Source organism: Ursus arctos, unplaced genomic scaffold, assembly GCF_023065955.2.
Source record: "Ursus arctos isolate Adak ecotype North America unplaced genomic scaffold, UrsArc2.0 scaffold_14, whole genome shotgun sequence".
In the NCBI taxonomy this organism is placed as follows: domain Eukaryota; kingdom Metazoa; phylum Chordata; class Mammalia; order Carnivora; family Ursidae; genus Ursus; species Ursus arctos.
In genome coordinates, this window is record NW_026622808.1 from 10,049,480 (window position 1) to 10,064,388 (window position 14,909).

The following is a 14,909-nucleotide window of genomic DNA, read 5'->3' on the forward strand; positions in this document are numbered from 1 at the left end:
GGTCGTATGTGACCCAGGCTCCTGTGACCTCTCTTACTTCTTCCTGGCTCATTCCATGCCAGCCACGTTGGCCTCCTTTCTGGTCATTGAGCAAGTAAGACACACTTCTCCTTCTGGGCTTTGCCTTTGTCGTTGCCTCTGCCTGAAACGTCCTTCACCAGAAGTTGGCCTGGCTCCATCCTTGACCTTCTTTCGGTCTTTGCCCAACTACCACCTTCTTGGTGGTACCTTCCTCGTCCACCGTCTTTCGCAGCCCCTGCCCACCGCCCTGTAGACTCCTTATCTTGCTCTGTTTTTCTTCAGAGCACCTGTTACCATCTGTCTTCTAGTGTATTTTACGTTATCGGTCTCTTCTCTACTAGAACACCGGCCCCAGGCCGTCAGCAATTTTTGTTAATCTCTTTTTGTTACTGCTGTATATTCCTGGGCGCCTGGGTGGCTCAGTCGGTGAAGCGTCTGCCTTCAGCTCAGGTCATGATCCCAGGGTCCTGGGATCGAGTCCCGCATGGGGCTCCCTGCTCAGCGGGGAGCCTGCTTCTCCCTCTGCCTCTGTTGCTCCCCCCTCCCTGCCCGTGCTCTCTAATAAATAATCTTAAAAAAACTAACAAAAACCTGCTGTGTATTCCTATCAAATGCTGGCTGACACGGAGTGGGTGCTCACTAAATCTTTGTTGAATAACTGAATGTTCATATGTTTCGGTGGATGCTGGCCCAGGGCTCGGGCCATGTCCACTGTGAGGTGCTAAGGGATACCAGGGGAGAGGTCAGGCACTTGGGTCTGAAGCATGTGATGACGGAAGCTCTGGGAGCAGCTGACCAGCCCAGAGGAACATGGACATAGGGGCAAAGGAGCCCCAACTCCGAACCTGCTTCTCCCTGTCCATCTTGAGGGGTGACACCTCCGCCTGCCCAGTCACCAGACAGGGTCCTGGGGTCATTCCGAACTCCTCACCTCCACATCTCAGCCCTCAAGTTCTATATTATTGTCTAAGTACCCCCAATCTGCCACTTCTGTCCGCACTAAAACAGCATCCTCTCCTCCCGGCTGTCAGCGACCCAGCCCGGGGCCTCCATGGTCCACCTTGTGCTTTAAGCGGTTTTTCTAAAACACAAATTTGACCTTCTCCTTGGGTCTTAAAATCTTTCGGTGGGCTCCCATGCGGTCCCTGAGGCCAGGTCCCGGCTCCCGCCAGGCCTTCCATACACGTGGGCTGGCCTCCCTCTCTAAACTCCTCTCTTGCCGCTTGGCCTATGGGGCCCAGGGCTCAGGGCTTCCTCACACCTGCGGGCCTCTGCTCAGGACCCGAGCTTTCCTGCCTACCGCGCTGCCTCCTCTGGCCCCCCAACCTCCCTGCACGCGCACTCATTCCTGACACCGTTTGGCGGCCTGTCACCCACGTGGCCAGGGGTTCCTGCACGCAGTACTGTGGTTGCGAGGTGTCTGTGTGGGTGACTGCGGCGTCACGGAGAGGAGCCCGCGAGGCAGCCCCCGGGAGGCAGAAAGGGAGCCGGGGGCCAGTCCTAGAAGCCAATGAGGGAGTGTGAAGGGTGTTCCGCTGCGTCAGCTGGGCCCGAACCGCCCTTGGGAGGAGGAGCCTGGGGTCCAGCGCCGCGCAAGCTGCCCTCGCTTCCCACCCAGGGACACTGAGCCCTCCGCGCCCGCAGAGCTGCCGGGGTCGCAGGGCTAGGTCTCCGCCGGCGGCCCTCCCCAGGCGAGCGTCCTCCGGCCTGGGGCGGCAGAGCGGAAGAGGAGGGGGACGCCGACCGCCCCCAAAGAAGCCAGGGGTCCACGGTCCGCGGCCCCGCGGAGAGCCGGCCTCCTTTCTGCGCAGGCGCGCCGCCCAGACCGGGCGGGGCGGGGCCTGGACGGGTCGAGGGGCGGGGTCAGATCCCGGGCCCGCCTCCACGAGCTCCTGTGAGCCACCGAGTGCTGGGCACCCCAGCTATTCTAGGGGCTTCAGGTGAGCGGGGGGCACCGAAGGGTCAGGAGGCCTCCCTGGAGGTCGGGCCGTTGGTCGGGCCGCGGGTCCATCTGTCCTGCCGTCTGCCCACAGCCGCCTCAGCGGAGAATGGGAGAACAAAGGGAGGGGGCGGTTCTGGGGCCCCCGAGGGAATCCAGGGTCCCAGGTACCCCGCCCTGCCCGCTGACACTTTCGGTTTCTCCCTGAGTCAGAGGCGCCGCCCGAGAGACCCTGGGCCGGCGCCGGGCGCAGCTGCCTCTCCGCGTTTGCCTGTCCGTCTTTGTGTCTGTCTCTGTGTCTGTCCGGCTGTGCCCGAACTTGCCTCCACCTCTAAAACTAAGCCTCCCGGACACCCCGGCATCCCGCGAACTCTCGCCCCTCTCCCATGGCAGGTAAGTGGGCGCCAGGCTGAGGGTCTCCGTTATCCCCCCACGGACTTGGGAGCTGGGCGTCGAGCACATCCTCCGGGAATGTGCTCCGACTGGCTGCGTGGGGCCCCTCCCTTCCTCCCGGGGAGCCACCGCCCTGCTCCCCCGCCCCATCTTTCTCAGCCTCTTCCCATCGCATTTCCCCCGCAGCTTCGCGGCCCGTGGCCGAAGGGGAAGGGGGATGAGGCCGCGGGTCCCTTTCTAATCCACTCCTGTCCCCCCAACAGGCTACTTGTCCCCCAAAGGGCACGCCCCTTCACCCCCACCTCCTTACCCTGTGACCGCTGGGTATCCGGAGCCGGCGCTGCACCCCGGGCCCGGGCCGGCGCCAGTGCCCGCCCACGTACCCGCCCCTGCGCCCGGCTTCTCTCTCTTCCCCTCGCCCGGCCCGGGAGCCCCGGGGCCTGCCGTCCCGTTCTTGCCATTGCCGGGGGTGCCTTCTGGCCTCGAATTCCTGGTGCAGGTGAGTGGGAGGGAGGAGGGGAGGAGTGGCGAGGAGGGGACCCTGGCGTCCAGGCCGGCCAGCTGACATCGGCGCCCACCCTACTCTCTTTGCAGATCGATCAGATCTTGATTCACCAGAAGGCTGAACGAGTGGAAAGTGAGTGGAAGGAGGAGTAGGTTGGGGCTCGTGGAGGGGGCAGAGAGAGTGGGCTCTTGGCGGAGGGGGGGGGGAGTGCCCGTGCCTGAGTCTCAGCGTGCCCCCCCCAACCCCCGGCAGCGTTCCTAGGCTGGGAGACATGTAACCGGTATGAGCTGCGTTCGGGGGCCGGACAGCCCGTGGGTCAGGCGGCCGAGGAGAGCAACTGCTGCGCGCGTCTGTGCTGCGGCGCCCGCCGGCCCCTGCGTGTCCGCGTGGTGGACGCGGGAGATCGAGAGGTGCTCCGCCTGCTCCGCCCCCTCCACTGTGGCTGCGGCTGCTGCCCCTGCGGCCTCCAGGAGGTGGGCGGGGAGGGCTGGGGCCAAGGAGGGGTTTGGGTGGGGGGCAGGCCGTGGTAGGGAGGACCATTGACGGAACGTGGTCCGCTTGGAATGAGGCGCAGGCGCGGGATGAAGCGCGGTCCGGGTGGGCGTGGGCAGGTGGGATGGGAGGTCAGTGAGGAGAGACAGGGGACGGCCTGACTGGTGAGAGCTTGGGCGGGGGGCCCTGGCTCGGCAGTGACCCTGTCTGCCTCCCACTCCAGATGGAAGTCCAGGCTCCCCCTGGCACTACCATTGGCCACGTGTTACAGACCTGGCACCCCTTCCTCCCCAAGTTCTCCATCCAGGATGCGGACCGCCGCACGGTCCTGCGCGTGGTGGGGCCCTGCTGGACCTGTGGCTGTGGCACGGACACCAACTTTGAGGTACCAGGAATAGGGGGAGATTCCCGGGACTTTCATTAATCAAGATGGCAGCTTCTATGAGGCAGGATGGCCAACACAAAGGTCAAGACCCTGAGCTCCTCAATCCAAATCCACTGTGACTCCTACCACACATGTAGTGACCCTCCATTCAGAAAGGCACACCCCTGTGCTCTTAAGAACTGAAAGCTTGGCAAAGACGGTTTCATCTTAAGGACCAATGCTGCTTGTTGCCCGCAGCCCTGCGTGGAAGTGTCTATGGCCAGGCCTGATTGCGGGCAAGTCCGCTGTGGGCTGGCCCCGTGTGGCTGCTATGCGTGAGTTTGTGAGCCCAGACCCGGGAGCAGGCAGCAGTTTAACTTGCCAAGACCCTGTGGCTTGCCCTGCCAACCTAGAAGTCCAAACAGCCCCTCCAGCCTGGAATCCAGGTGATAGATATCCCTGCCATCATGCATTTCTAGCATCAGCCTGGAGAACCCAAGTGGTGACACTTTCAGGGTGCGGCTGGGGACGTACCTTTGTTTCTAGAAGACAGAGGCATCTCACAGACACTTGAGTTCTTTAAGGGATAATCACCAGTGCAGATAAGGGAGAAATAACAGGTGGAAGCCCGCAGACTTTCCAAGGCTTCTGATGAGGTGTCTGACCTAAGCCTACTTTTAAAAATCGAGTCACCTTGGTAGGTGGGTGGAGGTTGCATGATGGGAAGATCACCAGGCGAGCTCCGGATGGGAACGTGGAGACGGGGCCGTCACAGGGCCAGTTTTCCTTTTACATAATTATGAAGGATCTCTATGTGGGGCTGCACTTGGGACCCCAGGGTTGGCCAGGAGAGGCCCTGCCCAGCTTGAGACTGGTCCGCAGGAAGTGCCCCAGCCTGGGGGGCAGTGGGGGAAGGCGAGGGGAAGGGCATCGTTCTAGCCACTGAAGATTAAGCCTAGGAAAAGGACCAGGCAATTACTGTGAATCACCACCCACGGCAGCAAGGCCTGTTGCTGCTGGGCCCAGAGAAGCCCGTGGAAGTTCATGGTCCTCACAGGCCACTTACTGCCACCCCCACACCCCCATAGCTGGGCTTGGATCCCCTCTGGATGAAGTTTGCATGCGACGCTGGACAGGTCCCTTCCTACTTGGCAGATTAGAGGAAAGGCTCCCCTTCGTGCAGCCACAGCCTTCCAGAAGCCTGGCTGGCTGATAGAGCGCAGCCTGCCCAGCCCTTCTTGACCAGGTCACTGTGGTCAGGGCACCCACTGCGCCAGCCGTGGGTGGCCGGTACTTTGGTAACCCAAACAAACCCAGCAGGCAGCCGCACACTGAGACAAGTGCATCGCGCTTCCACGTCTCCCACCACTGATGCTCCATTCTCGCGGATGGCCTTTCAAGAGCAACCCATCAGAGCTCGAATTCTGATTTTTGCTATACACACGCAGCGTGACCTAGGGTGCCTCAGTTTCCCCCCATGTCACACGGAAAGCCCAGGCTGTTGGAAGGATTCCCTGAGTGGAGAGCCTGCACGGTTCCTGCGGGGTGATGGTGGGTGATCAGTCACACCCTCCCCAGTTGGGTCCTGCCCCCCCCCCCCACAGGTGAAGACCCCGGATGAATCCCGCAGCGTGGGCCGCATCAGCAAGCAGTGGGGGGGGCTGCTCCGAGAGGCCCTCACAGATGCAGATGACTTTGGCCTGCAGTTCCCCCTGGATCTGGACGTGCGGGTGAAGGCGGTGCTGCTGGGAGCCACATTCCTCATCGTGAGTTGGCTGCCCCGCCTGGCCTCCTGCTCAGAGAGGGTTAGGGACACGGACTTTATGGGGGCTTGCGGTGCCTGATCTGGGGTGCGAGAGCTGAGCTAGGCCCGCCCAGCCAGCTCTGTTGACAGTGCCCTCTCCTCAGGACTACATATTCTTCGAGAAGCGAGGAGGTGCTGGGCCCTCGGCCATCACCAGTTAGAGGCCACCTCGGGGTGAGGAGACCATCACCTCAACCGGGATCCAAGATGGCGGCCTGTCCCAGCCCCTCCTCAGAGGCAGCCCCTTCCCTTGATGCGCACTGCAGGGGACAGACAGGGATGCCTGAGAGTTTAGGGGCCATGGTGCCCTACTCCTACCCTAATTCCCTGGCCTCCTTCACCTTGGACCCCAGAGAAGGGTATGTAGGAGAGCCCTTCCCTCGCGACCTCCCACCACTGGCGAGCCCCCAGCACACACGCATATCAGCTTTCAGACTCTCCCTCCCCTCCCCTTCCTCTCCTCCCGTCAGGCCTCTGCTCCAGACATGGTCTGTGGAATCCAGAGCCCTGGGGTTTTCTGACAGAGCTGGGGTGGGACAAGGGACGCAGCACCAAAGATGGCGGGTATGACCGTTCTCTCCCCACACCGGCTTGGCCAGTGAGTTCGGCCTCAGACTGTGGCCCTCTGCGGGGATCCCCGCCTCCCCGTCAACGGCCGTGGGGCCTACCCTCTGGTGCCCACTTCCTTGCCCCTCGGGCCCTGCCCACAGCTAGCGCTCACTGCAGCTCCCGTGCCTTACGCAAGCACCCCATCCTCTCCCCACCCTGGGAAGGAGGCTGCATCTTTGTATGTCATATTCATATAAACTTTGTAACTTTTTGGATACTGGAAGATGTATGTAATGGGAGAGAGTAGAAGAGTTGGTGCGGGAAGAAACCAAGGGAACTCGGACAGCTGGGCTGGGAGGGGGCTGGCCCGTTTCATCATCCAAGCTGCCAAGGTCCAGTGTCCTTGAGTTCAAGAGGGCAACGTCATCCTTCATCATGGCCCTGGACCGAGCCAAGGCAGTTTGGGCCACGTACCCCCAATCAGTCTGGTTGCCTCTACCATCCAAGATGGCTGCTCCCACAGAGTCCGGTGTGGTAGCTGATGGCCGCTCGGGATGGCTATTCCTGAGGTCCGGAATGCCCACTTGCTCATTCTCTGTAGCAAGTGGAAGCTTCCTGTGCATGTGATGTGGGGCAGCTCTGTCCCTCCAGCCCTCTTGGTTGGGAATATGGTAGGCAGACTGGACTAGATCCTTCTGTGAACCGGCCAACGGAGCTGGAGCCCTCAGAGGCCAAGGGGCACAGGGGGAGATGCTCTCAGGGCCCGGCCCCGGGCTCCTCCTGTACCTGCCGACCCACACGATCTCTTCGGGTGGGAAACTCTGCCCTGGTAGGACCCGTTCTGGTTCCCCTTAGTCCCACATGGCCAGGCCCTCGATCCAGGCTGGTATCCACGCCCAAGGGGGCAGCGCTCAGGGCCGGGCCAGGACATAGCGACTGGCAGCGGAGAGGTCCCACTGGTAGTGCTCCAGGATGCGTCGGCAGTCGGCTCTGGACCGGCTACTCAGATGGAAGAGCTGGTCCACCTGCGGAGGTGGGAGGGAGGGCAGCGAGCACCAGGGGCCGGGGCAGGAGCGGTGGGAACCCGAAAGCAGGGTCTGGCTTTACCTTGAGGTTCCGGATGGCAGAAACCACGTCTCCCCCAGTGGCCCTTAGTGCTGCCTGGCACTCCTGGTGCGTGACTCCGTGCACGCCCAGCTCCACCTGCAGGGCACAGAGCCTTGCTCAGGCCACTACCCAGCCTGGAGCCCCCTCTGCACACTAGGCCCTTCAGGGAGAGCTCACCTCCGTAATCCTCCTCTGCAACTCGGGGTCGGGCAGGAGGTCTCCGGAGGGGACGGTGGCTTTGCTAGCTCCAGGCGCTCCCAAGGGATGACTGTGGGGGGGTTCTCTCTTGGGCCAGGGAGGCCGCTCCCTGGGGGGCTGGCCGGGCTGAGAAGGGCTGGAGGCAAAGGGAGGGCGGGATGGCAGGCCTGGGGGTCCCTGGGGCACAGCTCTGGCATGGCGAAGTTCGGGGGGGCTCGAACCACCCCCTGTGGGGCGGGGGCCCAGGGACAGAACGGACTCCAGACTCTTGGAAATGACTGTACGGTTGAGAAAAAAAGCTTGAGAGGAAGCCCAGACGCGGGGCCCTGGCTCCTCCCCACTCTGTGTGCTGCTTTCAGGGTGACCCTCGGTTAGGGGCGCAGTAAGGTGTGCCGAGCAGACACCCGAGCCCAGGCAGCGGAGGCCCCGAAGAGCCAAGGTGGCAGGAGCTGCAGGGGGAGCGGGCAGATCCTGAAGTCCAGCTCTGCAAAGGTCGGGACTCGGGGCAGGGGCAGGATCGGAGGGTCGCTCTTGATCTCCTCCGAGACCCTGGAAGCCGGGTCCCCTGCCGCACCCACCTTTCATTCTCTGCAGGGGCACGTTCCTTCTCTGGGCCCGTGCTGAAGGTACATCCCGCATCTTTGCCTTCCCGCCGTCCCTGTCGGAGAGAGTGAGCCCGTTCACGCTCCACACGCCACCCCACCCGTTTAGCAGTGTCCCTTCCCGCCCCAGGCAGGCGGAGACCCAGAGAGGAAGGTCTAGCTGGGAGGCCAGTCCAGCCTTCACTACAGCCTCGCCCTGGCCCCCTCCCCAAGCCTCCCTTCCAGAGAAGCTGCTAGACTTGGTCCCGCAGCCCAGCTGCGTCCCCCCCACTCTTTCGGGTGCTCACCCATCTACGCTTCCCTGGTGTCGCTCTCCCTGGGCAGGGGAGACCCTGTGGACTGGACGGGTGGCTGGTGAGACCCCCGCGTCTGCCAGCGTCACCGCCGAGGCTGGGAAGCTGCCCACTTTGAACGTGCGGCCATTCTGGCCCTTCCAGGTTGCAGAGTCGGGGCTGTAGGAAGAGGCACTGGTGGAGGGGGTGCAGTGGGGGCTGGGCTTGGGCCCACATTCAGCTCGCGAGCTGTGTGCCATGGAGCTGCATCTGCCTGAAGGAAGCGAGGCTTTTTTCTCCCGAACACAAAAGGGCTCTATGGGCTTGGTGGCTCCGGCGGGAGGCCACAACGGTAGCGGATCTCTCCAGGCCCGGGAGAAAGAGGGGATGCAGAGGACCAGGGTTCAAGGAGCTGGGGAGCAGGAAATCGGGACCAGGGTCAGGAAGGTTGGCTGGGAGTCCTCCTCCTGGAGACGTGTGGGAGGCATGAGGCTCTCACCTGCCCTCGATGATGGTGACGGGGTCGCCAGTCTGCATCCTTAGGGCGCCTGCCTCTGTCACATCCCGCACACAACGTCCCTCCGGTGGCCAGGCCTGCAGAGGGAGAAGGAAAGGGTGTCAGGGCTTGTGGCCTGAGTCCGAAGGGTAATTTCATAGGCGCAGGGAAGAAAGGAGACTCCTCTCTGTGGATGTACCCACCAATCAAACCCATACCAGCTATGTCCTCGGTCCTGGGCCCGGGGGGGGGGGGGTGGGGACTGTTCCTGTCCCCCGGTGGTGATCCAGCAGGGGAGGCAGACCTGGAGTCCATGCCAAGCTGGACATAGCCCAGGGGTCAGGAAGCAACAAAGGGGGGCCCTGTCTCTACCTAGGAGAACCAAGGCGAGAGTCGCCCATGCACTGCTTTTACTCGACGCACACCTCTGCCTCCCGGGCCTTCATTTCCAAGGCCCCGCTGCCTTGACCCTGAATCTGGCATCATTTCGTTCTTGCTTTGTAACCACTGTCACCTACCTGCGCTTGCCATATTCCGTGTCCTCCCTCCCATCCCTTCATGCACCACGCCAGAGTGACAGAGCATGTAAAGTTGGCTTGTGACTCCCCTGCTCAAAACCCTTCCATGGCTCCCAGGTGCCCTGAGAGTAAAGACTAAGCTTCAACAACGGAGTTCAGTGATTCGGGTCATCTGACCGGTTCAACGACCTAAGAGGGCTCCTCCACTTGCTGTGTGAATTTAGGCAAACCACTTCAACTGTCAATGCCTTAACTGCCACATCCGTAAAGGCCACGAGATAGTGGCCTTTCTGAGTTGTAAGGATGAAGGAGGTGATTGTGCAGGAAGACACATGTCAACGCCTTAGCACCATACCTTCCACAGATCAAGTGCCCTGTGTTAGCTCTGGTTATCTATCTATCTATCACTCCTTCCATATCCCTCCTGCACACACCCGAGGTCCCGCAGCTGCCTTCCCTGCTTGCCAGCTGAACTGTCTTACCTCTGCCTGTAGACACCCCCAGCAGCCTGCTGCTCTGTGCTCCCCTCTTTCCGGCCCAGCCCCAGCCCCCAGCCCTTGAGCCTGCATCTCTGTACCCCAAGCATCCTCCCCAGGGCTCCAAGCGCCCTGCAGGTAGAGCCCGAATCTGTCCGTCTGTCCCAGACCCCAGCCCAGGAGTATCTGTTAGTCTTGTACGTGCAACCCTGGGAGAAAACGGGGAAGTGAGACGGGGCGTATGTGGGGAGGTAGGGGCTCCCACCTCTTGGAGCAGCCCCTCCAGGTAGGAAAAGCTAGGCCGGTCGGCGGGGTGGGGGGCCCAGCAGCGCAAGGCAAGGGCGTAGAGCGCCCTGGAGCAGAGGGGAGGCCGAGGCAGCCGGGCCCGGTCCTGCTCCAGCCGCTGCAGGATGAGGTATGGCGGGACGCCGGCCCAGGGCTCCTCGCCCCCGGAGAACATCTCCCACAGCGTCACCCCAAACATCCACACGTCCGACGCAGAAGAGAAGGCCCCCTCGCGCAGGCTCTCTGGCGCACACCTGCGGAAACGCCGCTGAACCGGCTGCCCGGGGCCCTCTCCCCCGCCCAGCGCGCGACTTCCGCGGCGCCGCCACCGTCCTCGGTGACCTCCCTCCCAAGCCCTTCCAGAATCCTCGTCCCGGCCTGCCTGGGAGGCGCGGCGCGCCCGCACTGCCCCGAGCCAGCCAGGTGCCCTCCCGATCGGCCCCCGATCGGCGCCCCTCGGCCCCTCACCAGGCGTAGGGGATGGGGCGGGGCCCGCCCATGACGTAGCGGCCCCGAGCGCCGCGCAGCGGCCGCACCAGCCCGAAGTCGGCCACCTTGATGGTGCGCGGGGAGGCCAGCAGCAGGTTGCGCGTGGCGAGGTCTCGGTGCACCAGCCCGCGGGTCCCCAGGTACGCCATGGCCCCCGCCAGCTGCCGCAGGAAGAGGCAGAGCAGGGCCACGGGCAGCGGGGGTGTCGGGGCCGGGGCGGTCAGGCGCGCGTGCAGGGATCCCAGGGGCGCCAGCTCCATCACCTGCGGGAGCGTGGCGCCCTGTGAGCAGGGGTCTGCCCCCCGCCCCCGCCCCGGGACGCTGGCCAACACCCTACCGTCGCACCCCTGGCCTGGGAGCCGCGGTCCGGGTGTGCTCACCATCTGCAGAGGCTGGCCCAGCACGAGGCCGTGCAGACGCAGCACGTGTGGGTGCTCCAAGTTCATCATGATGGACACCTCTCGAAGGAAGTCCCCCAGCTCTGTGCCCACGGGCCCTTCAGGACCCACCCGGAGGGACTTGACAGCCACTGGGACCTGGGGGGTGGGGGGAAAGGACACTATCTGGCACCCTAGGGAACAGCTGTGCCAGGGCCAGAGCAGGGACAACGTGAAGGACAGGGGGCAGCCAGAATTAAAAAAAAAAGAAAGAAAGAAAGAAAGAAAGAAAGAAAGAAAGAAAGAAAGAAAGAGAAAGAAAGAAAGAAAGAAAGAAAGAAAAAAAGAAAAAGACCAGAGGGGCAGCTGGCCCCAGCATCCAGAATGAAGTAGGCTCCCCAGCTACCCACACTCTGGCCGCTGGGCAGTGTCCACAGCCCTCGGTGCACCACTCCAAAGCAGCCAGAGCCCAGCAGCTCTCCTCTGCGCACGGCACCATCCGGGATCAGACACTTGAGTCCCCCCTCCCGCTCAGGGAGGGACAGGTGGCTGTCTGAAGGTGGGGTGGTCTCCTTCTGCTCAGGGGCAAAACCCCCAAGGATCTGAAGCAGGGGTGGGAAATCAAGTGTGTAGAGTGTTGTACACGCCTCCCTGACGCTCAGCCCACCCCATTCCCGGGCCTAAGCTGGCCCTTTAAGTCTATTGCCCCCCCCACCCCCAAATGCACACCTTGTAGACCCAGTTCTTGGACTTGAGCCCCGAACGGTGCTTCTTCAGAGCTTCGGCCAGTCTGCGCTGGGCTGGGGAAGGTCAGAATCAGGGAACGTGGGTGGCACACGATGGGCCGTGGGGGCAGGGGAGGATGCAGAAGGATTTACAGACCAGAAGAGGGCTGGCGGGGGGAGAAGGGGGTTCGAAAGTCCCAGTCTGGGGAAGATGAGACCAGGGGTCCCTTACCAGGCCGGCCCATGCCAATGCCGTCCAGGTCCTCAGGCCTGACGAAGTCGAAGTGCTCCGGCCGGGTAACATTAAGTTCCTCAAGGATGGGGCGGTAAAACTGGGCCAGCTGGATGTCCCGAAGCAGCCGAAGCAGCCACAGCGAGCTCGCCTCGGGGAGCATGTCTGAAGGAGCCCCCGAGGATGACGCACGCACCTCCAGACACGGAGCCCAGGGTAAGCCGCTGAGACGCCGAAACAGCAGAAACGGGGTCTCCAGCTCCACCCCCCACCCATCAAACACACTCAGATGCAGAGGGAGGGATGCATCAAAGACAGCCAGGAATCCGGCCACTCACTCAAACCCAGGGAAAATGCTACCGGTACCTGAGACCTACATACGGTCCTCACCTCACACCTGACTTTCGTGTTCTGCAGGCCTGAGGTATGTTCCTCTGCTCACTCTGGAGATAGGAAGGCACCTACCCCTGTACCCCTAGGGGCACCTGGGTACCACATACCAGCCAGCGATGCCCAGATATGCTAACCACACACACACACACACAGGTACACTGCCTCCCACACTCGAAACACTGCTACACACACACACTGAGACCTACAGACATGCTGCAAAAGAATCTGAGACACCCAGATCCATGGCCTTTCAAGTCCGAGACATTCCAGAAAGCTGCCACGGAACACCCAGGCTTCCTGCCACATAACCTTTCACAGTACGCCTACTTGTGACTTTCGGGCTCACTGCCTCCGAGATATATCGCCCTACGTGTGTGAGACATCAAGGTCCACAGGAACACACGCCACACGGGACACCTGAACTACGCAGGAGATGCCAGGCTCACAGCCTTTTCCGCACCCCAGGCAGCGACGCTTGAAATCACATCGGCCATTTGTGATCGGTGCGTAAGTGCAGGCTGAGCTAAGCTCAGGTAAGGCCTACAGGGCCAGGTGCTACCAGGTGCACAGTCCCTTCCACACCCACCTGCGCTCAGCTCCAGGGACAGAAGCCCTGCCCGCACGCCTGAGTCACTCAATCTAACTTGACTCCCAGGCAACTCCACCAATCTTTGTTAACTAGGGCCGGGTGCTCTGGGCGCCGGCTGCCTGCACCACACTCTCGCTTACACGCACCTGGACCCCACCCCACCCCCACTTTAGTTACACCAGGAGGAAGGGCTGGACTAGGGATTGGGCGCGGGGGAGGAGGGAGGCCAGGACCCAGGGAGACCCGGGATCGCCTGCAAGGTGAGGAGGGGAAAGCAAGCGAAGGGGGACGGGAGGAAAGGCGACCGCAGAAGGGAAGGGGCGGCGGAGGGAGAGGGCGGGGAGGCGAACAGGGTACCCGCGGACGCACCCCAAGCGACAGCTGCTCCGCCAGCCCCAGCCCCCGGCGTCCCCGCTCCGGGGAACCTCACCTGGCGAAGGCGGAAACGGCGGCTGCGGAGCCGCCCTGGCCGCTAGCACTAAATCCCGGGGAGGGCGGGGCCGCAGCCCGGGGGCGGGACCGGAGGCCGTGGGGGCGGGGCCTGGCGCCGGGCGGGGGAGCCCCCACCACGCCCCTTGCCCCCCGACCCGGGACGGCCGGCGGGCTCTCCTCCGCCTGGCCAGACCCCGAGAAACCCTTCTCCAGTCTTTTCCCTCTCTCCTCCTCCGCACCCCTTTCCCGCCTCATTCAAAGACCTTTTTATCCCTCTCAGACTTCCTCCTGGGGGTCCTGTCCCCCATGCCCCTCTCCCCAAATCTTCCACCTCTCCTGGCCAGAGCCCCACCCCTTACACGAATAAGCACCAGATGGAGAAATGCGGCCCAGGCCCTGGGAATATAAGGCCAAACAGGACATCGTCCCTGACCCCTAGCAGGGGAGAGAGCGTCCCTAGCCCTCCTGTGGAGGGAGGCAGGGTGGCACAGGGCGCTTTGAAACGGAGCTAAGGCAGAGAGGTGTTGCTGGTGCGGGAAGTCGGCCCCCAGCCTACACAGAGTCTAAGATTGGAGCCATTGTCTGTGTCCCAGCTCTGAACGTCGCTCCAGTGTGCCACCCCAGAAAGGGACCCTTTGGGGAGCTCCCCAGGGTAGAATATGTGGGAGGTCTTGTGTGTGGCTGGGCTCCTAACCCCCATCCCAGCTTGGTACCTGGTCTCAGTGGTCAAGGGCACCCCTCCCCATCACTGGCGTTTAACTGGCCTCATTCTGGCTCAACCCTCCTTCCCCCATGTAGTCTCCACACACCGGCTACCTGGATGGTGGCCACAGGACAAAGTCTAGAACCTCGGAGAAGGCTCTGAGGAGGAACATCCCTCTCCCTTTCCCTCAGGGGTCCCGGGGAGGAAGTCACGAGTCTCAGGACATCTGGCCTGTCTCCTTCTGTCCCAGGGACGGATGTGTGAGCTGTCCCCAGAGTCCCTTGGAGGGAAAAGCCTACCCCATCTTGGTAAGCACATAGGATATTCCAGCACTGATGGGAAATTTTTCATAGTTCACAGTTCAACCTGTTTGGTTTCCTTGCCTTCTCTTGCCTTCCAAGGAGGCCAGCTCATCACACTGTGATTGCTCCCTCCACATCTGATGTCCCTAATATACTGTGGGATCCACACGGTAGGGACTGGATCTGTCTTGTTCATCCTTGTGTTCTTTCTTTCCTTTTTTTTTTTTTTAAGATTTTATTTATATATTAGAGAGAGATCACACAAGCAGGGGGAGGGGGAGAGGGAGAAGCAGACTCTCCGCTGAGCAGGGAGCCAGACACAGGGCTTGATTCCAGGACCACAGGAGCATGACCTGAGCCAAAGGCAGACACCCAACCACTGAGCCACCCAGGCGCCCCGCATCCTTGTGTTCTCAGTACCTGGGACAGTGTAGGCATGTGATAGGTACCGAGCATACTGTTTGTGAAGTCTGCTCCGTCTAACCGTCATTCCTCTGTCGGGGATCTGTCCTTTCTCCCTGCTTTTAAGACATCATTGGTATTTTGTAGTTCTGTTACAAAGTATCTAGGTATGGATTCTTTTTTACTCATTCTGATTAGTGTGTTGTGTTTCCTGTATCTATGAATTCATATCTTTCATCGGTTT

The 14,909-nt window shown here is 61.9% G+C and overlaps 2 protein-coding genes across 8 annotated transcripts; one reads left to right on the forward strand and one right to left on the reverse strand.

Moving 5' to 3' along the window:
- The first annotated feature begins 1,579 nt into the window (after positions 1 to 1,579).
- Positions 1,580 to 6,342, forward strand: PLSCR3 (phospholipid scramblase 3). 6 transcript variants are annotated; one of them, XM_048226945.2, is made up of 8 exons: positions 1,580 to 1,961; positions 2,170 to 2,353; positions 2,617 to 2,852; positions 2,948 to 2,990; positions 3,111 to 3,331; positions 3,646 to 3,735; positions 5,319 to 5,480; positions 5,623 to 6,342. In XM_048226945.2, exons 2-8 carry the CDS (start codon positions 2,347 to 2,349, stop codon positions 5,677 to 5,679), a joined length of 816 nt encoding a protein of 271 aa, XP_048082902.1. In that variant the 5' UTR covers positions 1,580 to 1,961; positions 2,170 to 2,346; the 3' UTR covers positions 5,680 to 6,342. The 6 variants fall into 6 exon arrangements, with proteins under 6 accessions (XP_048082902.1, XP_048082901.1, XP_057167344.1 ...); XM_048226944.2 differs by having other exon boundaries at positions 2,174 to 2,353; XM_026520847.4 differs by having other exon boundaries at positions 1,581 to 1,961; positions 3,574 to 3,735.
- On the reverse strand, positions 6,335 to 13,297 carry TNK1 (tyrosine kinase non receptor 1). Of its 2 annotated transcripts, XM_057311357.1 has the most exons (13): positions 13,257 to 13,297; positions 11,845 to 12,040; positions 11,617 to 11,687; positions 11,298 to 11,489; positions 10,891 to 11,046; positions 10,490 to 10,773; positions 10,002 to 10,275; positions 8,746 to 8,840; positions 8,262 to 8,426; positions 7,951 to 8,030; positions 7,352 to 7,650; positions 7,175 to 7,270; positions 6,335 to 7,092 (listed from the first exon to the last, which is right to left on the reverse strand). In XM_057311357.1, the coding sequence occupies exons 2-13, from the start codon at positions 12,005 to 12,007 to the stop codon at positions 6,979 to 6,981; spliced, it is 1,989 nt and encodes a 662-aa protein (XP_057167340.1). In that variant the 5' UTR covers positions 12,008 to 12,040; positions 13,257 to 13,297; the 3' UTR covers positions 6,335 to 6,978. The 2 variants fall into 2 exon arrangements, with proteins under 2 accessions (XP_057167340.1, XP_057167341.1); XM_057311358.1 differs by lacking the exon at positions 13,257 to 13,297 and having other exon boundaries at positions 7,005 to 7,092; positions 7,352 to 7,508; positions 11,845 to 13,250.
- Between the last annotated feature and the right edge of the window lie 1,612 nt (positions 13,298 to 14,909).

Excerpts from the sequence above, each read along its gene's own strand:
- PLSCR3 (XM_057311361.1), top strand. Across the intron at positions 2,853-2,947 it reads GCCTCGAATTCCTGGTGCAG|ATCGATCAGATCTTGATTCA; the intron begins GTGAGTGGGAGG and ends CTCTCTTTGCAG. Across the intron at positions 2,991-3,110 it reads GAAGGCTGAACGAGTGGAAA|CGTTCCTAGGCTGGGAGACA; the intron begins GTGAGTGGAAGG and ends AACCCCCGGCAG.
- TNK1 (XM_057311357.1), bottom strand. The coding sequence starts at position 12,007 with ATGCTCCCCGAGGCGAGCTCGCTGTGGCTGCTTCGGCTGCTTCGGGAC. Across the intron at positions 10,276-10,489 it reads CGCCCCATCCCCTACGCCTG|GTGTGCGCCAGAGAGCCTGC; the intron begins GTGAGGGGCCGA and ends GCGTTTCCGCAG. Across the intron at positions 7,651-7,950 it reads GCCCCTGCAGAGAATGAAAG|TCATTTCCAAGAGTCTGGAG; the intron begins GTGGGTGCGGCA and ends TCAACCGTACAG.